General features: G+C 43.7%; 1 protein-coding gene across 1 annotated transcript in view; it reads left to right on the forward strand.

Annotated features, from left to right (window-relative positions):
- LOC124545763 (transient receptor potential channel pyrexia-like) overlaps positions 1–27,512 on the forward strand; it is a 233,800-nt gene that overhangs the window by 129,978 nt on the left and 76,310 nt on the right. The window contains exons 7-9 of the mRNA XM_047124708.1: positions 10,397–10,667; positions 20,145–20,366; positions 26,995–27,246. Coding sequence (XP_046980664.1) covers positions 10,397–10,667; positions 20,145–20,366; positions 26,995–27,246 — 745 coding nt within the window. The remainder of the gene's footprint in view (positions 1–10,396; positions 10,668–20,144; positions 20,367–26,994; positions 27,247–27,512) is intronic.

Consider the following 27,512-nt stretch of genomic DNA (forward strand, 5'->3'; position numbering starts at 1 on the left):
GTGTGTAGTTCAACCATGGCTAGACGGTCAATACCGCGGTTCGCGGTTCGCTTCCGGATTGTTACTTCGTGCCAGGAATGGCTCTCAACAAGCAGGCGTCTCAGAGTGAACAAAAGCGATGTTGTTCGGACATGGAGGAAATACAGAGAAACAGCAACTGTCGATGACATGCCTCGTTCAGGCCACCCAAGGGCTTCTACTGCAGTGAATGACCGCTACCTACGTATAATGGCTCGGAGGAATCCTGACATCAACGCCACCATGTTGAATAATATTTTTCGTGCAGCTACACGACTTTGTGTCACGACTCAAACTGTGCAGAGTAGGCTGCATGATGTGCAACTCCAAACCCGACGTCCATGATGAGGAACATCTTTGCAACCACGACACCATGCAGCGTGGCACAGACGGGCCCAACAACATGCCGAATGGAACGCTCAAGATTGGTATCACGTTCTCTTCACCGATGAGTGTCGCATATGCCTTTAACCAGACAATCGTCGGAGACGTGTTTGGAGGCAACCCGGTCAGGCTGAACGCCTTAGACACACTGTCCAGCGAGTGCAGCAAGGTGGAGGTTCCCTCCTGGTTTGGGGTGGCATTATGTGGGGCCAACATACACCACTGGTGGTCATGGAAGGCGCCATAACAGCTGTACGATATGTGAGTGCCATCTTCTGACCGATAGTGCAACAATATCAGCAGTGTATTGGCGAGGCATTCGTCTTCATGGACAATTCGCGCCCCCATCGTGAACGTTTTGTGAATGACTTCCTTCAGGATAACGACATTGCTCGACTGAAGTGGCCAGCATGTTCTCCAGACACAAATCCTATTGAACATGCCTGGGGAGATTGAAAAGAGCTATTTACGGACGAAGTGACCTACCAACCGCTTTGAGGGATCTACGCCGAATCGCCGTTGAGGAGTGGGACAATCTGGACGAACAGTGCCTTGATGAACTTGTGGATAGTGGATAGTATGCCATGACGAATACAGGCATGCGTCAATGCAAGAGGACGTGCTACTGGTTATTAGCGTTAACGGTGCGTACAGCAGTCTGGACCACCACCTCCGAAGGTCTCTCTGTATGATGGTACAAGATGCAATGAGTGGCTTTCATGAGCAATAAAAACGGCGGAAATGACGATTATGTTGTTCTCTATTCCAATTTTCTGTACAGGTTCCGAAACTCTCGGAACCGAGGCGATGCAAAACTTTTTTTGATGTGTGTACAAACACTGTCAATCCATGCTTCTCTTTGATATGGTTAAAATGGCTCTAAGCACTGTGAGACTTAACATCCGAGGTCATTAGTCCCCTTGACTTAGAACTACGTAAACCTAACTACATCACACACATCCATGACGGAGGCAGGATTAGAACCTGGGACCGTAGCAGCCGCCACAGCGGCCAGACTCTCTGATATACTTTCAGTCTCTCGCACTACGTCACTCGCAACGTACTTGGACAGCTGTGGGTTCAATGTGTTAGTTTAATGGCAGAAAAACACCGCGAGCAAAGAGGTTGAAAGCAGTGTGGTAGGTTGAGCTAGAAGAAAAAGTCAAAGTGGTTAGGCGGGTAAGATACATACGTGCACGCCACCAGACCAAAGACAAATGTTTTCTGTCTCGAAAAGTATTCGAAATAGGGCATTTGTCCATGGAAAACTTTTGCTTCAAACGGGCGTTTCTGTCATATCGATGAATGTTCAGCATTCTCCTGGGATGCCCTGTAAAAATTCAATGCCTAAACTATGGCGAAGAAAAAAGCAAACATACAGGGTGATTGATAGTTGTTGACTTCAAAGGTTACTAGTGGAATCTCGACTATGGCGTGTTATTAAAATACACTATCTGACAAAAAATGAAGCATGAACCCAGAAGCCGGCCGGAGTGACCGAGCGTTTCTGGGCGCCACAGTCTGAAACCGCGCGACCGCTACGGTCGCAGGTTCGGATCCTGCCTCGGGCATGGATGTGTGTGATGTCCTTAGGTTAGTTAGGTTTAAGTAGTTCTACGTCCTAGGGGACTGATGACCTCAGAAGTTGAGTCCCATAGTGCTCAGAGCCATTTTTGAACCATGAACCCAGAAGACATGCTCCGATGTCAATCTCACTTCGCACACGTGGGTCAGAGCAAAGTAATTCAGGTGTGGAGCACTGGATTTTTATAACAGAGCAGGTTGTGCTAAAGAAATTTATTTAAGCTTTCAATTCCTAATTGCCAAATAAATAATCTGGCGTGAATTTGTAACACTCGACGTCTTCAGAGTGAACCCGGGGCCAGACGTCAGAGCTTGACCTAACTAAACAGCACAGCGTCGGTAGCGACGGCGGAAACCCCGCTTTTGCTGAGTATGGTAGACAGACGGAGGGCGCAAGCGATCTCCTGAAAGAGAAACAACACAATGACCTACTGGCGTCAATAAACACACGGGCTACTGTAGCAAATAGGATCCATAGCAGAGTGGTTACCTACATAACTCAGACAAAAGCCATGTTCCTGCTTAGTAATAAGAAATTAGTGGACCCACTAGTGGCCATTCACTAAGCTACACCCAAGTTAACTCATAACCTAGAACGCTTATTTGCTATTCGTTAATTTTAATGACAGTAGCAACACTTACAACTAAGGTAGTAGACGTTTGTCGTAAAGTATCACTTACAATGTCTTAAGACGATATTATCCATAGCTTATCCAAGCTTCAATTCGACAGCCGGACATAGCCCCTTTATAACGACACAGGCTTTAGCCTGTCTAATACTAACAACAGAGTACAAGCATACGGCTGTAACATAGCTAATAGTCAGGGCATCAACGCAGAACTACTCCAGGCATAGGATTTTACGTTTAGCGGCCCACGACAGCCATTGAGCAAATGAATGAACCGAGATATCTATCATACATTGCTGCCTTGAACACATCTTCAACACTTGATAGTTATCGACATGTAATTTCAAACACAGAACGACAGTAGTCAAACGAGTGACTGATCAACATAAGGGAAGCACTTATAACAGATACGCATACGTGTGTTCAATAAACACTACCAAAAAGATTAAGAAAAGCTAAAAATTGTTCCATTCCATTGTGGCAGAATGGTACAGCTATCAGTTTGGAATGTATTTCAAAATAAAAACAATCTTGGTTTTTATTATGAAGTAGATTAAGAAAAGTTCATGTAAAACAGCCAAACGAAACTCAAGGTTCGCACAAACACGGGTCTCATAACCACATTTCCTCAAACAACCCAAACAGGGGCACACCCGACCGCGTTACAATCCAAACAAAAGTGGTACAGTCGATGTTACTTATGATAACCACATTCACTTGGTTGCTTAACACACTACACAATACAACAAGTGCGACTCGACTTGTCGATTTCATTCCATATCATTAAACTAACTACGTGAAAAGTGCAGTCACTGGTAAAGGAAATTAGAACAAGAATTCAGTAAATTCCACAACTCAAAGACCTCACTACACAGTTAATAGTACAAAGCAACAGACAAACTATTGGCCACTGATCCTCTATACATTTTGCACACAAGAAAAAAATAAATGTCCCAAATTAGCAACAACAACACACCGTGCAAACGCTCGCAAAGTGAGTAAGAACTAATGTCTGCAGACATGGTGCCTAAATGAACCAAGAACACTCTAGCTCATTCGTGCAAGAAATCAGGCCGACAACTGTTAACAACTAATTTTTCATGTGGTTCGTATTCAAACCAAAATGCAAATGTACCTGATCACCAACCACACATCATTACAGAACACTCACAAGAGAGCCAAAACCAATTTCCGAAGACGTGATGACAAACTTATTAGGAACATAAACGTACACAATAAACCCACAGTGAAACCACACAGACGTCAGCTTGTTGCTCCATACAACAAGAAACAATCTGTACACTCCATCTGGTAGAATGTAACAACTCTAGCCGATGCTTTCACAATTCACAAGTGAGTGACCACAACCTTCAGACAGCCGAGCAAAATTTTCGAAGCACTTCCACATGTTAGGAGAGTACTGAATAGTATGCAACTCTTCTCTGCTACACATGGCAGTGCTATGGGAAGCTGTTATGACATCTACATACGTGACTTCACGTCTCATCGAATCAAGGAGGAAAACAAATCTCTTGATGAGGTCTGTGCTGCTGGTTAGTTACTCTCTACTGTGCGGCCTGAAAGAGATGACCAACTCTAACGTCGTTGAAAGTCACAGGTCTTGGAATGAGCTGCTAGACAGTGCCACTTCGAGGCGGCGGGATTTTAAAATTCTCGAAAGACAGGATCAGTTGGCTCACACGTACACACCATTGTATGGTATGTAAATGACTAGAGCTGAAAACAGGTAGAATGGCCACCAGAGCGCAATAGTGCTGTTTGTGTTTAGTGCTATTACCAGGCCTAATAGGCTATAAAGGGTCGTGCAAAGGATCGCATGTCAAGTTCCCGTGTCCAGCTGTTCCCTAAACTCAAGAAACCCTTCTCTGACACCTCTTCCTATCGTCCCATCTGCCTCACCTCCATGTTCAGTAAGGTCTTCGAGTCCATCCTGTCCCGCCATATTCAAGAGCACCTTAACTAGCACGACCTCCTGCCCCTTACCCAGTATCCTTTCCAGCCCTCCTTTACAGCCGACGATCAGCTCCTTAACCTTACCAATCTTTTTTACCTCCAACTTAACTCCTGTCGCTCCACTATCTTTGTTTCCATCGACCTCCAGAACTCCTAAGACCGTGTCTGGAATCCTGGCTCCTCTTTAAACTCCAGACCTACGCTCTCGCCATCAGTTTCGTCCTTTTAGTTGCTTCCTTCCTCTCCCGTCGTCCCTCCTATGTCACTACCCACAATGCCAGTTCCCATACTTTCCATCCCACCGTCGTAATGCTCCAAAGCTCTGTCCTTTTCCTTCTCCTCCATCTCCTGTATGCTACAGATATGCCCAAACCTCCACTGCCTGTTCACCTCCTCCAATTTCCTGATGACACCGCCTCTCTGGCCCTATATCCTACCCTTCAACAGTCCCAACGCGCCCTTCAAAGCCACTTCGACCAGTTCACCGCCTGGTGCAACCAATGGCTCCTTCACAACAACACCCAGGCAATCATCATAGGTCGTACCACCTGTTCCTTCCGGCTCCATGATATTTACTGTACCATTTATGGTTGTCCTATCCACCTCACTCCCACCATGAAATAACTTGCCCTTACCCTCGACTGTCACCACACCTGAGTTCTGCTTTCGATCCAACACAAAAAGGCCACAACACACTCTGCCTCCTGAAACTCCTGTCCAGCTGGACATGGAGACTACATCCTTCCACCATCCTTCACACCTACAAATCCTTGATCTTCCCCATCCTTTGTTATGCCTGTGTCACCTGGATTTCCACCCTCCAAGATTCTATAAAGGCCTCCATATCCTTGAATGAAATTCACTCTACCTCACCTTCCATATTCGCTTCCCATATCCCATGCGAATCTTCTACAACCTCATCCTCTTCTCACATCTTCTCCTTTTCCTCTAACACATCCGCACCCTGTACATCGCCCAGAGACTCGATTCTCCCTGGTGTCTTCTATCCTCTCTAGCCTCAGCCTGTTGCTGCACCTTTACCGTTGTGTCCTGCCCTATTTTCACATTGTAACTTCCAGCACCTAACACTCCCAGATGATGAGCTTTTCCTTCATTTCTACCCCTCCTACCAACTCTAACCCTACATTCCCTCCTCCTACTCCTCAGGGCTCCCTCTCTCCTCCTTTCCCTGAGTGGTTGTCCTCCTTCTTCCACCCCCCTCCCTTTCCCACGCACGCCTTCTGTGTCTCTGCACTCCCGCCTGACTTGCCTTCCCTCTCATCTTCCATCCCGCTCGTCTCCTGCTCCTTGGTGCGCCCCCTGATCCCATTTTCCTTTTCATCCCACCCCCTCCAGCGGCCTCCGCCGCTACACATTTCTCTATCCTCTTTCTCCCTCCTCTCATGTTCCTCTCCCTCAGCAGGTCCCTCCTGGCAGTTTTTATTCTTCGTCATGTGCTCCACCTCTTACAGTGGTTTTTGTAAGTGTCTTCATTCTAGAGTGTTTTTATATTGTGGCCAGCTTTTAACTTGTGTGTATGACATCAGTGTATTGTATGTACTCCACGAGCTGCTAGTGGTGTTTTTTATCTTTATGCCAACTGTTTTCAACTGTCCCATGATGAATTACTCTGTGTCAGTGCATACTTCAATCCCTATTGTCTCCACTTATTATGTTTTTATGTTCCCCTTTATTTCGCCTTTTTATGTATAGTTTCCTCTTTTTTAACTGTAATGTCACTTGTCTGAAGAGTAGCCAGACCTACCCTGCCCATATGGGACAGCGAAATGAAATCACACACACAAAAAAATAAGAAGATCACATGGCGAGTAACCACTGCAAAGTACACAGAGATGCCACGTACTAGTGTGAGAGAACATTATCAGCAAGTGACAGGGTTTGAAGGGGACTATCGTTGGACACTACTTGGCCAGCTGGACCAATCGTGCAAGTCTCAGATTTGTGGGGCATTCAAATGTGACAGAAAGGAAGCTCGCCATATTGTGCGCCAAACATATCTTAATCCCTTCACATCTTTGCCTACCACCAGACAACAAATGATGGACTTTCTGCAACTTTCTGTATCATCCCCCACCATTCGTTGCAGACTAGCATTAGCTGGCCTTGGGAATTGCCATCCCATGCATAGGCTTCCGTTACCACCAGAATACTCACAGCCATGTCTGGGGTGATGCTGTGACCAGGAAGCATGGACTGCAGATGAATAGCGTTGTACTGCGCTCAGAGACGAACCATGGTTCTTCTCCACTCCTAATGTCCACCTCCAGCGAGTGTGGCGGCGTGGAGAGAGGTCCTAGTTCACCAATGATTTGGAGGGACATTACAATGTTCCTCCTGGTGCTGTGGTGTGGGGAGCCATAGGTCATGGCTGGTAGTCATGGCGCAGCGGAACGTCACAGACATCCAGCGTCTTAGTGATACCTCCCATGTAATAGTATCAATGAGCTGTTTCTCAGTGGAGTCAGTGTTCACCCGCATTTGGCACATGTCTCTGTGAACCGTCTACTTGATGTTGAGGTATTCCTGTGGCCAGCGAAATCCGCAGATCTGTTTCCGATAGAAGGTCTACGGGACCAGCTATTATCTCAACTCAATCCCAGGGCCAGTATACAAGATATCAAGGACCAGTTTTCGGGCCAGCTTGCCTCAGGAGAGGATGCAACAGTCTTACAATTCCCTTCCTAACCGAATTAGTGTACAGAATCCAGGCAACAGGAGGTGGAACATCACATTGATAAATTGGCTCATGCTGCCAAGTTTTTTGTAAATATGACTCGATTTTGTAATCAGTGAGGTAATATCACATACTGTCTCAACATGTGAAGTTTTATTTCGTGTCTCCTCCCCTGCTGGGTACTTCCCTTTTTGTCAGGCAGTGTATAAAGAGGGTGTTCAAAACCTCAGTGTCCATAGTGACAGATATGGTGAAGGAGACTACAAAACTTATTTCATCAAACAACCATCTGTTGGAAACGCATTCTGAGTGCATTCAAAGTATCTAGGCCACTGGATGTGATTGAGAATAAGTGGTGTCGACGTAGCAGTGTGTTTAGTATTCAAGAAAAAATATGTGCTCTACATGTGAGCATCCTACATGGGCAAAATACATTCTGGTTATCATGTAGTCCCAGAGAAATAAATATAGTGGGATGAGGTTTGGGAATCTTGTAGGCCAATGTACAGATCGCCCCCAGCTGATCTACCGATTGGCGACAATAGAGTTCTGGGGTTCTGCTGAGCACTCTGAACCCCACCGTGCTGTAACCACATACTTCCTCTGAAAACTACAGGTGCCTCCTCCAATAAGGTCAGCAGGTGGTCTTGAACGAACAGTCTGTGCGCCGGCCACCTGATTTGAGGAAGAAACATAAGGAGCCAAACAAACAGTAGTCCACGGTACTGGCCCACTGTCTGCTGACCTCGCAGAACAGTTGTACGTGCCTTTCTTCCGCCCATATATGCGGCTTATGACGACTGCACATGCCTTTCCTGGTAAATAGAGCCACATCCTTATGTAGAATCAGATTTACATGCCATGCTTAAAGCTCACTTAATATGTGTTGCTTAAAGAACTTCCCCTAGACTTAGAACTACTTAAACCTAACTAACCTAAAGACATCACACACATCCATGCCCGAGGCAGGATTCGAACCTGCGACCATAGCAGCCGCGTGGTTCCGGACTGAAGCGCCTACAACCGCTCCTTAGCGAACTATATTCGTTGTTGACTCCATCGTTATATCATTCTGTCAGTTTGGGCAGAGAATTTTGAAAATCCTGTATAGAGGCTAGTCAAACTATGTTGGATAGTGGACTGGAAATGTGTTCGCAATTCCACGGTCGTCTGACATGGGGTTACATGATCTTGCCAACTTGTGCCATTATTTAACTGACCAGGTCTGTATCTAATTGCCAGTCTCGGTAGCCATAGTGGCAATAGTTGGCAATGCAATCCGTCTACTGTTTCCTTATAGCGTTTCTTACTATGCTAATGTAGTACGTTTCGAGGTCACAGCTTCATCATCAGGACACAGATTTTACATAACTATTGCGAGGTCAGCACACCACAAACCCGTTCCTGTGAATTTTATTGATTCCCTCTGCATATGACATCACTGTAGAATAAGTTCTAAAATTTATTACAGGTGAATACTGCCCGAATTGATTGACCAGACATTACAACTTTATGTCTCTGTCTCGGTTTTGCCAAGAGTAGTCACTATGGCTAACATGGAATTTACATACCTGCTTTTCAGCCTAATATAACATATGAGTAGATTTTTTAAATTTAAAATGGCTAAAATAGTATTAAAACAATAAAGGATGATTGCTATTAAAGGCAATTCTACTAGCAGTTAAGGTGAGAATAATGTGGCTGATTGTGTGATATCGATGAGATGATGCAGGTGAGGGTTGAGATGATTGTTATGCAAGTATTAAGATGGGCCTAGAAGGAGTGGGTGATCGTTTTTACTAGTGGAGTCTGGGTGGGATATTGGAGTTTCGAGATAGTGAGATAGGTGGGGAGGGAGTGGTGAAACTAAGAATAAATTTGGGAGAATGAGTAGATGCTGGCACAGATATCTGAGCAAGGAATTATCAGTTCGTGATAATTGTGGTAGAGAGAGCCAGAGAGAATGAGTATACATGAAGGGCTTATTTCAATAGTGGTAGAAGTCCATTTTTGTTCATTTTCAGAGTCCTAAAGTTAAATGAGCGCTGAAAAATCTGCAGTTGAGATACTAGAAATATTCAAGCATATGGCTTCTTGCTAGAGATGAACCGTTCTTTCTGTTTGTTTGGATCATTAATTTCAGCAGCATTATAGGCAGAAAAGTGGAGGTAACGGACTTGTACCACTATTGAAAAAAAACCCTCATATGTGTGTCTGGGTGTGTGTAGAGCGGTGTTAAGTAAATGATATGTATGAGTGGGAGGTGAGGAGGGGGATGGAGAGGGAGTTTGGCTTTTATAATAGGAGGCTGAGACACTGGAGCCTTGATTTAGTGAGAAGGTGTGGGGGCTAGAAGTACAATTAGTAGGTTACACAGCTGTCAGGAAAGAGTTCTGGTCCAGGAAATGGGAGTCTGTTTAGGTACTAACGTTTCGTGCAAAACTGCGCTGGACATCTTCAGAGGTACTCCACGTTCTGTCGAGTTTTATTGATTCAGCTGAATCTGGCGTACCTCTGAAGACGTTCAGCGCAGCTCTGGACGAAACGTTACGAACCGAAACGTTTCACAGATCACGACCATACAACCCAGAAGCCTAACCACCAGCCAAAACATGCGGTCATGAAAGCCTTAACTGTGTGTTAAGGTTTTCTTGGTATAGGGTGAGGAGCGTGTAGACATGGCTGGAAGAGGGTATGTTGTATAACGGTGGCAGTGACCCACAATTGGACTGAGGAGGTAATTGGGGCTTAGTCTCCAATTTCCATTTACAGAAAGACAGAAGGGACTTTAATTAATTGGTGGAAGATTACCCCTTGGGGGAAATTCTCAGCAAGACTGTTGCTATTCACCCTAGTGACACTGAAGACTCCTTTTTGTTTCATCCATAAGAAAATATTTTAATATCAGAGGAAACCACAGGCTGGGAATCACTGCTCGTCTGGGATAGCCCTTAAGGCATCAGTAACTTGCAGAGTACATATAGGCTGCAAGGTCGCCCCAACGGAGTCGAAGTGCCATTATATTGGCTGCAAAGTTAGTGGTTGGTGAGTGGTTTGTCTAGCCCTCCCCTAGTGGCATAGTGCGGACTACTTCTTGTATTGCCGGCAACAGGTACGAGAAGGTGGTGGAGCACCTGGTGCGCGGCGGCGCTAACGTGAACCAGCGTAACCCAGCGACGGGCATGACGGCGCTGCACCACGCAACGCTGCTGTGCTCGGAGCGCGCCACCGCCGAGCTGCTGCAGGCGGGGGCCGTGGCCGGCGCCGGGGGCGGCTGCGGGGGCGAGACGGCGCTCCACACGGCCGCCAGCGCTGGTTGCCTCCGCATCGTCCGCCTGCTCCTCGACAAGGGCGGCGCACCGCTCGTCAACTCTCCGGACCAGGTCAGCATGCACCACGCTTTCGTCCGGTCCAAATACTGACAGTAATCTCGATCCAGCTTTCCCAGGGTAGGTCAGCTAGGTCCCCATTTATAGGGAGTCGACGTGCCATTCAATCAAGAGAAAATTAATTGCACACCCACATAACACGTATGTTGTGTCATATAATCCATATGACAGTGATGATATTGGGGAGCCACACTTATCCATGATAGTTCAAACATCGCCCACTATTGGCGGAATTTCAAGGCACCACATCTCACTTGATGGTATCGTAGATGTGCACAATTGTGATTATGCACTCTAAAACATCTTCATGTACTTCGAGTGACCCTCAATCAATTCTAACTGAATTCTGGAGACATGAGATGATAATTTGTCTTGGCGAAGGTACAGATCACCTTTGGGAAAAGCGTGGGGGCTGGGGGGAGCAAACAGATGTACATGTTTGGATATTAGATTACTTTATCGCCAGCTGATGAGTGAGGCTGATGATTGTATCGGAGGTATTTCATACCACGTACACACTCTTAGCATGCCAATACAGATGCTGACCATCTGAACGGTGCTGTGTAGGCAAGTTTCACGTGTTTTTCAATAAACACACACTTCCATTATCGCTTAGAAACACGTATCATGTCTCATCAGTGACAGTAACTTTTTCCATGCTTCGAGCCTCCAATGACAGTGTTCTGGCTCCCATGCCAATCTTCGTGCACTGTGACATGCAGTGATCGGCAGTACTCAACTGTTGTGAATGGCAGAATTGGAGTCTGATTCCTGCTGCAGCATGTCCATCATCATTTACAAAGTAATGGCAATCGACTGTGACTCCAATCACCTACACGTTGTTGCTTACTGTAGTTGACTCTGGCGTCAGCATTAACCTCTCTCTGGGGCACTCACGTTGATACAGTGGTGTGTGACAACCTCAGTAATCTTACGACCTCTGAGTGGCTTATGCCGTCGACAACCAAACCTGATCGCGTCCAAATGCGCTAAAATTGCACTTTTTCCCACCTTGCGCTCGAGTGTCAAATCGACGACCAGTGCAACTTCTTAGGTAATAATCCTGTAACGTGCCAGATGCTTCTACAGTTAACTTCGTATACTTCATAGCGATTAGCATGGCGTTTGAGGCGTCAGAGAATTTTGGAAGGGTGGACTAGTAAGAAGGACCGAGCAGTACTTTCTTAATATCGAATTAAGGTTCGGAGTGAGTATGCAAAATAATGAGGCGTGATTGTAGAGTTATAAATTTCTAGGGGTAGCATCTTCGAATTGTAACCAATCGTGCTGAGTCCAGGGTTCACGCCTAGCCAGTGTTTAAACTTTGAATAAAAATCATCAGCAATGGTGGCCGAAGACTCACAGCATAAGAATTTACCCTCGTTGTGCAACGACCTTGTCAAGGAGGGCGGAGGAACGGACACGGCGCTTTCTTGCCTGTGGGGTGGGAATCTGATCCTAAAGGCAGAAGAATCAGCAATGATCAATGGCACGATGATGCAAAAAGCAATGGTAACCACTGAATTAAAGACACATAAAGTGTATCCACAGAACATGTGGCCTCCAATCGAAAGTTTCATGATGATCTCTCCATTGGAAATAATTTCAGACCAGTCCCCCTTTCTGATCCCCATGAGGGGACTGCCAAGGGGGGGACCACCAAGAGAAAAATTTGAAACACCAATGAAAGATTAACGTTCTACAAGTCAAGGCGTGGAATGTTAGGAGTTTAAACTTGACAGGAAGCTAGAAATCTGAAAAGGGAAACGTAAAGGCACGATCTAGATGTAATGAGCGTCAGTGAAGTCAAATGGAAAGAAGACAAGGATATCTTGTCAGACGAGTATGGGGTAATAGCAATAGCAAATAGAACAAGGTATAACAGGAGTAGAGGAGTAGGATTCGTTATGAATAGGAAGGCAGGATAGAGAGTGAGTTACTGTGAACAGTTCAGTGATACGGTTGTTCTCATCAGAATCGACAGCAAACCAACACCGATAACACTAGTACAGGTATACATGCCGACGTTACAATGAGAAAATGAAGAGATAAAGTATGTGAGGATAGTGAACGGGCAATTCAACATGTAGAGCAGGATGAAGATCTGATAGTCATAGGGGACTGGAATGCGGTTTCAGGGGAAGGAGTAGAAGAACGGATTACACAAAAATATGAGGTTGGTAGTAGGAATGAGAGAGGAGAAAGACTAACTGAGTTTTCCAATAAATTTCAGCTAGTGATAACGGATACTCTGTTCAAGAATCACAAGGGAAGGAGATATACTTGGAAAAGGAGGAGATTCAGAAATCAGACGTTGGATTGTAAGGCTTACCCAGGAGCAGATACAGACTCAGACCACAATTTAGTAATGATGGAGATTAGGTTGAGTTGAGAGACTAGTCAAGAATAATCAAACCACAAATAAATGGGGTATGGGAGTACTAAGGAATGAAGAAAGATGTTTGATGTTCTCTGAGGCTATACATACTGCAATAATGAACAGCGCAGTAGGCAGTTCAGTTGAAGAGGAATGGACATCTGTAAAAACTATTCAAAAGACTGATGACTGAAAAAAATATTATGGGCTCTCTCTTTCTATCTCTCTCTCTCTCCCTCTGTCTCTCTCTCTCTCTCTCTCACACACACACAACCGCACATACGCACACACAAAAACTCACAGATATGTGTGTGTGGGGGGGGGGGGGCGTGGGGGGGGGGGGGAGGGAGAGCAAAAATGCCTAATAAGTCATGTCACGCTCTCCACTTTTATTATAAGGGAGATATATATGAGACCAGACTAAGGTATGGTACTAATTCAGAGTCCTCATGTATCTTTAAGTTTATTCATTTGGCATCCACGGAATAAGTGTAGGTGGTAGATCTGTCTAGATTTCACTTGCATTACTCCATAAACAGTGGCCAGTTTTAGGTCTCATGCCGCCATAACATGCTGCTCTTCTTACCTTTTCACGCATGGACTTTACCTCTTATTCTCCATACGTCATTAGTTTTTCTGGTCAATACAGCGATTTGTAATCGCTGAGTCCACATGTAGTCGTTGATAAGATCAGATATTGTTTAATACATTTCACAAAATGAAGGTACCACAATTTCAGTGGTTCTAGACTGTAGGACATTACACATGACGCTTGTGATTAAAATTTCGCTACTGGAGAGGGCCTCTCTGGAAAAGAGGGCATCCATGAAAATGAAACTTTGTGGAAGCTTATGTAAGGACATGCGGAAGAGGAATAGCGAGTATACGATTCAAAGCGACATATTTCAATTTACACGTAAGAGGTTGACATTTGTTAATTGCGTACCATGTTCACGTTGGAGAGTACAAACGTTGATGTGATGCCCGGATGCCTCCATGACAGCCTGGAATCGCACTTGAGATTTCTGTATCGTTGCCCGAAATGTCTCAGATGGTGTGTTGGCTACCTCCATTGCTATAGCCTACTCATCTTCAACCTCCAACGTGTGTTAGTGATTCTTTTATATACCGTGTCCTTCAGATAACCCCATAGCCAGAAATCATATGGTTTCTGATCTGATGGTCTTGTTGGTCACGCAGATTGGGAGGCTCAGCCAATGGTTCGGTTTTCTCCAAATGTGCTGTGGAATAGCCGAATGACTTCACAAGCAATGTGTAATGGAGCTCCATCGTACGTCAAAACAGTTGAGTCCAAAGCATTTCTCTCCCATAGAGCAGGCATCACAAGTTGGCGAAGCAGATCACAGTAACGTGTGTCGTTCATGCTACATGTCCTTGATCCTTGATGATTGTGGTTCAACTCTAAGTAGCCATATCAGTACTGGCCGTTAACGGCAAGTCATAACATTGACGCTACAAACAATGCAAATCCAGCAGCGTGGAGTCTGAACATTATTTCTACAGCACTATGTACTCATATGGTAAATAGTTTTCTGTAAACTCTGACTCAACTATCTAAAGTTTAATTATAACCACCCTGTATTCTAAGGAGATTTCCGTTGCCTGAGTTTCGCCATAAACAGTAAGATATGTTACATCATTTATTCGCTTAGGTTCAATGCTAGAAAAATAATAATGAATGAAATAAAACAACTAAAGCCATAAGTATATTTAAGTTTAGAAGGCTAATATTTGTATAAAATGTAATCAGCATATTAAATTACTGAAACTACCTGGAAACTCAACAAGCAACAACAGTGTGACAGTGAAGCTTCCCCTAGCGCACAGACAAAGCAAGAAATTCCGTGCCTAGAGGATGGTGGGGAGATTAGCTGTCGCTGATGGACGATTTTGCTCGATCTGATTCCTGTGAAACCTTATAAAAGCTGTGACAAAAACGTTACCTTCAACAGCCCAGTGTACAAATGATGAGTGTCTAATATCGGAGAGAAATGGCTTTTAAGTCCAGCGGACTAGGAAGTCTGTATTTAATCAAGCTCAGAAACTGAAGAGAACTAGCTGAATTCAGAGCGTGAAAGAGAGTCCGAGGATGCACAGTCAGCAGCAAAAGGGCCCAGAATCAACATGTAATTAAGTTCGAACGGGCAGAATTTCTGTCATTGCGATGTGAGTTGCTTGTGCCATGAAGTTTCGACTCAAACATGGATGTATTGGCACTTCCGTGAAGCGCGTGGTGGATAGTTGTACATAACGCCTCGACTTTCACTGTTCACATAACACAAACCCCTCAAATTGACGCGGTGAATGACACGCTTCAACCATCCTTCGGTAATGGCAGCATGCGTGTTATAAGCTGACAGCAGTCGGTCAGCCTTCACTGTTGAGCAACGTACCAGACGACGGCAAAATGTGACTACTTGGACACCCATTGGAAACAAGATGCGGTTACGGATCCGAAATTTTGGGAGTAAACAACAACGCCTGCATCTTGGGATCTCAGAAACGTATTCAGGCATATTATTATGCAACACTCACTGCCAAAAATGTTAGGTACCTATAAAGAGAGAAAGAATTGGAAGGAAGTTTCAGGTGTTGAAATTTTATTTCATTTTATTTCAGTGATCACAAAAGGAATTTGAATGAATCGACGGTAGCGATAGTCCCTTGTCATTAGATGTTGCAGCTCCTTGCAGCTTGATGCGTTAGGTTGAATGTCATCCAGCTATTTTATCGTCTCACAACTGACCCACAACTGTTGTGAATGACCCTCTATATGCTGGATATTGTCACTGGTATGGAGCTGACTTCCGAGCTGGTTCAACTCATGTTCTATACGGGACAACACTGTCTAGGTATTTCGTAGACCACGTTCTGTGTGGTCAAGCGTTATCCTGTTAAAATCTATACTAGGCTAATGGCGATGCTTTGACGTGACGCTGTGCACTAATGTCATTGCACAAGCGGTTGTAGCCGGCCGCTGTAACCGAGCGGTTCTAGGCGCTTCAGTCTGGAACCGCGCTGCTGCTACGGTCGTAGGTTCGAATCCTGCCTCTGGCAAGGATGTGTGTGATGGCCTTAGGTTAGTAAGGTTTATTTAGTTCTAAGTCTAGGGGACTGATGACCTTAGATGTCAAGTCCTGTAGTGCTTAGAGCCATTTGAACAAGCTGTTGTACTAACTCAGCTCGAAGGACGACATGCCTATGCGCTCAGAGTCATTGCTGAAAGCTGTGGGCGCTGTGGTATTCGGGACGGTAGTGTGATGCAGGTTTACCTGAAAGCACGCAAGTTGACGAACTTAAATGTAAGATGAGGAGTTTTCACCTTAATAATTTTAATTGTTGACCACTATGTGATACGACGGCATATTGTCCAAGTGGTTTCATTTCGAGATTGCTGCTTCGTATGTTAGAATGCTTCTGTTTAATGATTAACGAATGGACAGCCACATGATGAGAGCTCGAAATGAGTTGCTGTGTGTTTTTGTTTTAACGTGGTTGCATGCTAATAAATATAACGATTGATTTACCAAATTCTACATTTAATCCATACGTTGCTTGATATTAACGTACGGTATAAAGGTTATTTCAGTTGCAAGTATACTTCTCAATGCTACAGTTTTCACAAACGTTAGCCTAGGTTGGCTCCCAGTTGAAGTATGAGCCACACTTACGCCTGCCTCCCTGTAACTATTATCAGATCTTGGTAGCAGTACGTGCACAGAAAGCAGACTATACTAAAGATGTTTTAGTTTATCAGAAATTCGAAATTATTATCACTTTTTCCGCTCCTTGTCGTGTTTAAAGAAAGCACAATTCTTGCGAAAAACCAATAACTTCAGATCGATTTATAAAAATATAGCAGTGAGGTTTTTGGAATTCTTATATTAAGCGTCTCTTGAACCATAAAGGTCAAAAAAATTAATCCTTTACTACAACAAATAAAGTCAAGTACTGCACAGTGCTACGGTTTCATCAGTCTAAAGTCAGTATAAGAGTGTACCGATATCGTTCGCGTATTTTATAAATACTACGAAAATCAAGATTTTTGCTTCACCCAGGCATATATGTATCATCTACAGATGTCTTATACTCGTTATTAGATTCAGATTTCTCCTTCAATACTAATTACTTAATATTTTATCTACCTGTCAGTTAAGAAGAAAGATCCTTTTTCGCTTATCACTCTTTTGTTGTCAGTCAAAGGTTACCCTCAGTTTTAGACAGACTGTGCCGGGAATTTGATTTAGCAACAATCCAGCGGTGATATTTCGGTCAGAAATAACGCTCTACATCTTGTTTCTGCCGGATTATTTTCTTTAGTAATCAGCGAGGAAATTTTTTTCTTACAATAAAATACTTCACTTTTACATAATGGTTTGCAGCATGCATCTGACTGGTTAATTATGTTTGCCATACTACCGTAATTACTCTGACCAACACATTCAGTATAGATTCTGCGTTCGGTTAAATAATTACTGTGTTTTTCCATAAAGACTTTACAGAGAGCAGCAAAATATGATTTCAGTTTATTCTCTGGGATAATAAAATTTCAAATATACTTTGGATAAATGGAAAAAGAATTTATTCAACAGAAGGTGCGACATGGTCGCAAATTGAACAGTGACCCGAAGATAGAATAAATTTCCTTTAATGCACGTCTGTGGTCATAAATTTTTTGTCGTCAGACTACCAGTTTCGGTCTATAATGACCGTTTTCAGATCTGTTTTATAAAAACATTTACTAGAGCCAAAGTGGCATCAGCAAATGGTAAACACAAAATCAGTCCCAGCATCGTCAAATGTATATAAATAATATCATATATAAGAGTCGACTTGCTGCTGACAAGAGCGTTATCCTTCATAGAATGCTGTTCATGAATGGCAACGCAACAGGTCGAATCACCAGACTGACATACTAATTTACAGTCAGGGTGCAATGGATAACCACGATAGCTGTCAAACGAAATCGCATCTCAGACCACAGCTTCAGGTGTAATTACAGTACGTCTAGCACGCAGACAGGTTGGTTCCAGGCCCTCAAGTGGCCTCCTTCTAACCATCACTGGCACCGAGGCAGAACCAGCTTTCACCAGAAAACACAACAAGCCTCCACTCTGTCCTCCAATGAGCTCTCACTAGACACGACTGAAGTTGCAAATGGTGGTGGTTTGGGGTCAGTGGAATGTACACTACAGGGCATCTGGCTCGGAGTTGTCATTGAAGTAAACTACATGTAACAGATATTTATGTCAATGGGATGTCAACTGCTACTCAGATTGCTGCAGCAGATGCAGTACAATGCGTCAGAGCCATACTAGAACACAATGGTCTGCCCTGTCGGTAGTGCCACGTGGCAGTCCGGAGCCTGCTCTTCTTGCGATGGTACATTCCTGTGACCACTGCCGCCAACAATAATGGATAATGGCTACATAACAGACAAGTCTTTCTGCAGTATCGTAGAAAGCATGCCCAGCTTCTCGTAGCCCTTTTACACGACCTCATTCAAACTAACTGAGGTGGTGATAACAGCGTTTTTGTCTCCTTAAAGGCATTCTTGATTTACATCAACTCACCATGTACAATCTCAAAGGTAATAAAGCATCCACAAAGTGCCGCTACTAGCACCACTCGCAGACAACTTGTCCGAAATCGGAATAGATATCATCTTTCATATGTAGAAACGCGCCTACCATCTTTCGTTTATGTAACGCAACTCCTTTTTGTGTTACTCTTTTTTCCGTTCAGAATTAATGGAGTATTCATATTTACTGACCAATAGCCCAAGCGGTATAAGGCATGGACGTATACAGAAACACCCATATTAGTATACAGTGCAGCTCCATGGGCGGAAATGCAGGCACTGACTGTGGCATGCAATTCGGTTGCAAAGTCGGCATAGCTATGCAAGATTTCTGGGTAGACGACTCGCACCAACACTTATCGTCTCGTCATGTCTCACACGTGCTCCATTGGGGACTAGTCCGACACTCTTTGTGGCCATGGAAGCTACTGCTCATTGAGTTTCATGGGAAGTGTGGGGACGAGCATTATCCTGTTGGAACAGCTTATCACTTCCACGTTGCAAGTACGTCAGTAGAACCAGTCGAACAACATACTGCACGCGTCGAGTGCTGGTCACCGCTTCCTCCATAAATATCAAAGGTGAAGGAGATTTGCAGCTTATCGCACTCTAGACTATAACACCTCGTTGGGACCAGTACGTCAGGGACCAGTGCACTATTTGAGACAGTGTTCACCAGATCTTCATGGTACGGGCGACGGACTATCAGTTGCACGTAGACAAAATTTTCTTTCATCGCTGAAGGCCACCGTGTGCACCAATCGAGCCTTGCATGTCACTGATGTGCCTGTAGTCTCAAGACTAGTAAGTGGTTCGCAGTAGTTCGTGAGGACGCTTGTAAGATCATATTTGCTCTTCTCTGTGCTGACACTGCTGTCCTGTTAATAAGACGGTCTTTGCAGGCGTCTATGATGCGTGAACATTGAAAACCTCGTCTTCGAGAGAGGATGGACACATGTTCTATTATTGCCAGCATCGTTGCAGAATTGACGTAGCACATCCTACTTGTGTGGTAACTCTCCAAAACGACCATCCAGCCATTCAAGGGGCCACAGTGTGATCCCTCTCAAACTCGCTAAGTTGGCTGTAGGCAGCATGAGTGAATTTCCGTGGCATGGTGCCTGCTTGCTCTATACCTGTATGTCTGTAATTTGCATCACATTGACCTTTGTGACCATGGGTATTCTCTCTTAAAGGGTAGACATAGATCGCGCTCTGGTAGCTATGCCATTACGCCATCAGCTCCCAGATGATGCTGAAAGCATCATCAATGCATCCCCCAGGTGGCGTATTCTGCCAGTGGGTCGAAACTAACATTGTCTTTCAGAGGGTTATAATTTTTTTCCAACAGTGATATAAAGGATCACTGTTCTCACAATTTAAACAATAAAATTTTTCAGTGATATGCGACCAACAATTAATCAGTACATAAAGTAGTGTGACACGATTCCAACAGCGTTCCTTAGAGAGCTGTCTGTATGTGTGTCCACAGGTAGGGTGCACGCCCCTGCACAAGGCGGCCTACACGGGCTCCCGTTGCTGCCTCTCGCTGCTGCTGCAGAGAGGCGGCAACCTGGCGGCGCAGACGGCGGCCGGCTTCACGGTCGTCGACCTCATCTTCTCCTACGTGCCGCGGCCGCTCAACTTCCTCACGAGGGTCCTCGATTCTGGGGTCAGCTCCAACTCAGCCTCGGTCAACGACAGAGACTTCAGGGTGAGAACGTAAATACGTGTCCTTCCATAACTGGTAGAAATTTCACTAAAATCTTGTGAATGAGATGAGGGAAAATGAAAATGAAATTAAGAAAGTGTTCAAAGAAGTGGACACTAGCTGTGAGGAATATGGAATGAAGAAAAATCTGAAGAGGACCAAGGCAATGGTTTTTACAAGGGAATAGAGGAAGACAAAATGTAAAAATATGATGAATCAGTGAAAGAACGTGATTACTTCAGGCACCAGAAATACACACTTCAAAAAAGTTTTGAATCACCCTGGTTACCAGAACATATGAAGATAAACGTTGATTGTGCATATTGTATCACAGACACCGTCCCTTTCACTGTTCAGAGATGTCACTAAAACCGCACAAAGATGTAGACAACCATGCATAAGCAACGCCAATTAGACGGAGGGGATCCGACAGCCGATCAGTTCCAGTCATTCCACCAGGGAGGAGGTACATGTCTCGTGTTGTCTGTAGTTCAACCATGCCTACAGGGTCAATACCGCGGTTAGGTCGCGTCCGCATTGTTACTTAGTGCAATAAGGGCTCTCAACAAGGGAAGTGTCCAGGCCTCTCGGAGTGAAACAAAGTACCAAAGCGATGTTGTTCGGTCATGGAGGAGATACAGAGAGACAGGAACTGTCGATGACATGCCTCGATCAGACCGCCGAAGGCTACTGCGGCAGTGGATAACCGCTATCTATGGATTATGGCTCGGAGGAACCCTGACAGCAACGTCAGCATGTTGAATAATGCCTTTCGTGCAGCCACAGGACGTCGTGTTACGACTCAAACTGTGCGGAATAGGCTGCATGATGCGCAACTTCACTCACGATGTCCATGGCGAGGTCCATCTTTGCAACCATGACACCACGCAGCACGGTACATATGGGCCCAACACTCTCTTCGTCGATGAGTGTTGCATATGCCTTCAACCAGACAATTGTCGCAGACGCGTTTGAAGGCAACCCTGCCAGGCTGAACGCCTTAGATAGACACACTGTCCAGCGAGTGCAGCAAGGTGGAGGTTCCCTGCTGTTTTGAGGTGGCATTATGCAGGGCCGACGTACGTCGCTGGTGGTCATGGAATGCGCCGTAACGGTTGTACGATACGTGAATGCCATCCTCCGACCGATAGTGCAACCATATCGGCAGCACAATGGCGAGGCATTCGTCTTCATGAACTACAATTCACGCCCCCATCGTGCACACCTTGTGAATGACTTCCTTCAGGATAACGACAAGGCTCGACTAGAGTAACCAGCATGTTCTCCAGACATGAACCCTATCGAACATGGCTGGGATAGATTGAAAAGCGCTGGTTATGAACGACGTGACCTACCAGCCACTCGGAGGGATCTACGCCGAATCGCCGTTGAGGAGTGAGGCAATCTGGACCAACAGTGTTTTGATGAAGTTGTGGATAGTATGTCACGACGAATACAGGCATGCATCAATGCAGGAGGAAGTGCTACTGGGTATTACAGATAACGGTGTGTACAAAAATCTTGACCACCACCTCTGAAGGTCTCTTTGTGTGGTGGTACAACATGCAATGTGTGATTTTCATGAACAATAAAAAGGGCGGAAATGATGTTTATGTTGATCTCTATTCCAATTTTCTGTACAGGTACCGCAACTCTCGGAACCGAGGCGATGCAAAACTTTTTTTTTAATGTGGGCATACGGTGAATTAGTAAAACAAGGTGATTACTTCAGGTACCACTAATATAAAACGTAATCTAGAAATAAAACTTAGGATAGCAACGGCAAAAGAAATGTTTTAAGGAAGAGGAGTGTTTTTCTGTGTCCATTAAATAAATAATTAAGGAAAAGATTAGTGGAGTGCTTTGTATGAAGTATTATCCTGTTTGGTGCTGAAACTTGGACATTGCGACGTTTTAGATATGAATTTTGATAAGAATGGAAGGTGTAAAGTCGGCAGACAGAATAAGGAATGATGATGTGTTACACAGGTTGAATGAGAAGAGGTAAATACTAGAAACAGTTAAGAGAAGGAAATGAAATTGCCTAGTATACTGGAGGAAAAGAGACTGCATGATAGAGGGTCACGAAAAGGAATTGTTCCTGGGAACAGGACCAGAAGAAGAGAAGATACCAGGTAACTGACGACATCAAGACAAATGTATATGCAGCTACGAAAACAATCGACAGAACATGACATCAGATACCCACTGTGCTTACTGAGCCCAAATTTTTATTGTATGTTTCCTTTAATGTGTTTTTATGTATTTAACTAGCAGAGTATTTCCTACCGTTACGATTGTGATATAAAGTATGAACATGAAGAATGAGAGCAATATTTTAATGACAAATGGTACAAGAACTAATGTAAAAATAAATTTTTGTTGCCAGTCGGTAATAACGTTGAATAAAGATGTAAAAGAAAGTTAATATATAACATCGCTGAAGAAGTCAAAGGACCCTTAATTAAAACTGAACATTTTCCATCTTTTTAATCTTCTGTCATCTGTTTTGTGTTCTCGTACGAGCTGCGCGTAACTAGCGCTAGTCCGAGTAATTCACAATAAAATTTTTACATTTTACTTAAATATATACATCGAGAAAGTTGAAACATTGTCTGAGAGTTAATTAAAACCAGTATGCTGTTATCAATCAGCGACGGAAGAAGAGAAAGCGCAACTAAAAGGTCCGATCTCCTTCCACCAGGATTGCGCACGGTATAAAATCATTATTTAGATATCAGTTAAAGCTAAATTCTCCCGAGAAAAGAAAAAATTTAAAAAGATAATCTTAATTGGAAGCCAGTTAGAATAGCAGCTACGAAAGTGTGAAAGTACAGTAAGGAGTGTTAAATCCAACTACAAGGACTCTTATAAAGTATATATTTTTATTTCCTTATAATATCAATATTCCCTCTGAGAAAAGCCGTTTCTTTCGTTCTACACATATTATTTCAACACATAAAATCGTTTAGTGTGCTATGTTGTATTTACTATGCTATATAGTGTTGGCTCCATGTTGATTTCTGTTGTATTTATTCTGTTAGCTACATGTTGCAGAATATTGATTTCTGTTGTATTTTTACAGATGGTTATATAGTCTTTTTATACCTAACATATCCTCTCTTCCCTACTTTCAGAACATAATTCTGTTTGTTACATAATTTATCCTAGGTAATGAATTTAGTTACTCAGATCACCTTGCTACGCTGTTTTCAAAGCCTGGACATCGAGATATGTTGGTCTTTCCATGTGTTGTGTATTTTCATATGGATCTGAAACGTAGATTTGGCTGCAATTTCGTTGAGTTTTCAAGGGAGTGCATCACTTTCTGTCTGTTGGAAAAACAACTCTCGATGAGTTTATGATTGCCAAACAATGCAAATGAATTTTGATGTCACATAGTCTCCCAACATTTCTTGGTTTGGCTTCTTTAACATAGGCGTAGTTCCTAATTATCTTTCCCATCCGTTTCATTATTAGTATCATAATAACATCTTTAACATAGTTCCTAATTATTTTACCCATTCTTATGTTTATTAGTATCATGTTGTTTTTGCGATCGTCAGTCATAAGACTGGTTTGATGCATCTCTTCATGCTACTCTATTCTGTGCAAGCTTCTTCATCTCTTTATAACTGCTGCAACCTACATCCTCCTGAATCTGTTTAGTGTATTCATCTCTTGGTCTCCCTCTACGATTTTTACCCTCCATGCGTCCCTCCAGCACTAAATAGGTGATTCATTAATGCACCAGAACGTGCCTTACCAACCGATCTGTTCTTCTAGTCAAGTTGTGCCACAAATTCCTTTTCTCCCTAATTCTATTCAGTACCTCCTAATTGGTTGCGTGTTATACCCATACAATCTTCAGCATTCTTCTGTAGCACCACATTTCAAAAGCTTCTATTCTCTCCTTGTCTATACTGTTTATCGTCCACGTTTCACTTCCATTCATGGCTACACTCCATACATACTGTTACAAATACCACTTTTATTTGGCTACATCACGATGCCATCAGCAGAAAGTAAAGCGAAAACCTACACAACACAAAGATGGTACCTCGTAAAGTGCCGGTACTCTATTTTGTGGCGAAATCGATTTCCACAATCGAACTGTTTTCTATTAGTACCGAGGTTTGTAAAGTGAACTGTAGGCAAGACGCTCATCCTGTTCCTCCAGTCAATTTGTATAATGAATAATGGGAAAAGTATGTATTTACTGAGCTAATCAGCTAGAGGGAAGGTAGTGTCATTTACCCATTGCTCTAGTCAATTCTTACCGCGGATTCTGGACCAATACATTTACCTTCTGTGTTAGTGAGCCGGTAGGAAGGCATGTGAGATTGTGTATCGATGTACTACACCAGTCACTTCGTAGAGTGGCTGGTGAGAGAGTAGATCTACCTGCTGCCTAAATCAGTTTGTTGATGGATAGTCAGGGAATGAGCTTATATACTGCTTGAATCTGCCTGTCTGCCTATCTGTCTGTATATGGACAGTAAGAGGATAAATGTATTTTATCCATAACGGATGTTGGTGAACTCCGTGACGGTTCCGTTATATGGTGTAGAATAATAATCCTTACCAGTCACTAGTAGTAGCGGTTATTATTTCACACCCTACTAAGAGAATACTTCTACCTGCTGCATCAATCAGTACAGTAGTGAATTTAGCCACTTTATTAGTCACTTTCAACGGTGAATACTAAGAATGCTGACTGTTCTGAACATAGCGTGGATTTTGGGGTAACGTGCCTACCCACCGCAATGGCCAGTTTATTGGATGGATAGCTACAGAGTGTATGTAGTTTTTTGGTGGATAATGTGAGAATGTGCCTGTTTTATGCATTAATGTGGATGTATGTGTTTATTTGTTAGTATTATTTGGCAGCTGAGCTGTTTGTATCTATAACAAAGTACATGTGATGCGTTAGGGCAAGTAATCTGGATAGTTAGGGGTATAATTTAATGGGTTCTGACTGCACAGAAAACACACACACACACACACACACACACACACACACACACACACACACACACACACTCATACAAACCATACCATTTAGTGCTGAGAAAATTATAAAGTTCGAAGTAGCTTGTTATGTCAACTCTTGAATTTATAGTTCATTAACCGGTAACGCCAGTCAAAAGATTTGACCTTTAAGTAGCTTTTGAGTATGAACTTGACTTTTAAGTGATAGTAGTCACTGCTATGAATGACAGATAATTACACTGAATGTAAGATTAAATTCTAAACTGATAGAAAGATGCAGCCGAATTATATGCAGTTTATAGAGTAGCGGTCACTCATAATGAGCTATAATTCTGAGAGTAGCATGTAATAGAGTATCGGTCACTCATAATGAGCTTTAATTCTGAGTAAAAGAATTATTCAACTGCATACTTCGTCGATATAGCTTTAACTCTCGATTAATGAATCGCAGGTTCGAATCCTGCCTCGGGCATGGATGTGTGTGATGTCCTTAGGTTAGTTAGGTTTAAGTAGTTCTAAGTTCTAGGGTTCAAAATGGTTCAAATGGCTCTGAGCACTATGGGACTCAACTGAGTTCTAGGGTACTGATGACCTCATAAGTTAAGTCCCATAATGCTCAGAGCCATTTGAACCAATTAAAGGCAGAGGCGCTCCTGCTTTAGTCTTATTACACCCAGCAGTTACGTAAAAACTAAGAATAATGGAAAAGTCAGAGACAGTATTGCACCGATCGGTGTCTGCATAAGTATGTCGTTTCTGGCGCTTGCGGTTACACTTTCGTTCAGCTGTTCTGGTGCGCGTTAGATAAAGGGTGCGAAATTCGCTACCAAGCGCCGAAAGATCGCACCTCAGTATAGCGTTATTTGCGCTCGTTATGAGTTTACACATGAAAGAAAAGTAGATCCCACACAACTAATTTCACCAGTTTAGATTGAATTAGATTAGATTAGTACTTGTTCCATAGATCATGAATACGACACTTCGTAATGATGTGGAACGTGTCAGGTTAATGAAAGGTGTCTATACAAGATATTACATTACACAAAATATTACATGACATTTAATTATTTTTTTTGTGGGGTGGGGGAGAGGTGTTGGGGAAATTACCCACTTACTATATCCAAAAATTCATCTAATGAGTAGAAGGAGTTGCCATTAAGAAATTCTTTTAATTTCCTTTTAAATGCTATACGGCTATCAGATTTTTGATGCTATTAGGTCAGTCAGTTAACAGTCTGGTTAGTAGGAGAACACGAGAATATGTACTCTTCCCTGCTGCACTAATAAGATTCTCATTTAATAGTGGTAACATGCGTCTGATTGCGACATTAATCATTCATATCGTGAAATAGTGTATTTACCCACTGAATAAGTCATTTTTCAAGGTGAATATTGAAGATATGTGTATGCTTAACACTCACACAATGGCTGGTGGAATAGTACCCGACCCACCGAACCAGTCACTCTGAGCAAGCTAGTGGTCTTAAGTTCTCGCAACACACACACACACACACACACACACACACATACACACATTCGAGACAGAAAGTGCGACAGAGAGAGTGATGTATGTATATGTATTAGCTGTCCTGCTTCTCCCATACAACACAAAACACCTGCATCCTGGTGGTGTGCCTAGATCCGCGTGGACTTCTCGGTGCTGATGCCGGAGGCTGCGGAGCTGCAGATGGACGTAACGAGCGCGGTCATGTCCGGCTCCAGCGACCTACACCAGATGACGCTGTTCCAGCACCCGCTGCTGGAGCTGTTCGTGCGCTCCAAGTGGCGCCGTCTGCGCCTCTTCTTCGTCGCCATCGTCGCCCTGCAGGTGTGCCTCGTCGTCTCGCTCTCCTGGTTCATCGTCCTCCGCAGGGAGACATTTGCCTCTCGGGTGAGTCGTCGCAGCTCCCAGATTCCCTGGATCATACAGAAAGTTGCGTCGAAATTCTGCTGACCTTAAACTTACAAGAATGGACATGGTTTCAGAATGAAATTTTCACCCTACAGCGGTATGTGCGCTCATATGAAACTTCTTGCCAGATTAATACTGTGTGCCAGATCGAAACTCGAGCTCGGGACCTTGCTCTTCTGAATGAGTTACCCAAGTACGACTCACGACCAGTCTTCGCAGCTTTACTTCCACCAGTACCTCGTCTG

Source organism: Schistocerca americana, chromosome 8 (assembly GCF_021461395.2).
Source record: "Schistocerca americana isolate TAMUIC-IGC-003095 chromosome 8, iqSchAmer2.1, whole genome shotgun sequence".
NCBI classification, from domain to species: Eukaryota; Metazoa; Arthropoda; class Insecta; order Orthoptera; family Acrididae; genus Schistocerca; species Schistocerca americana.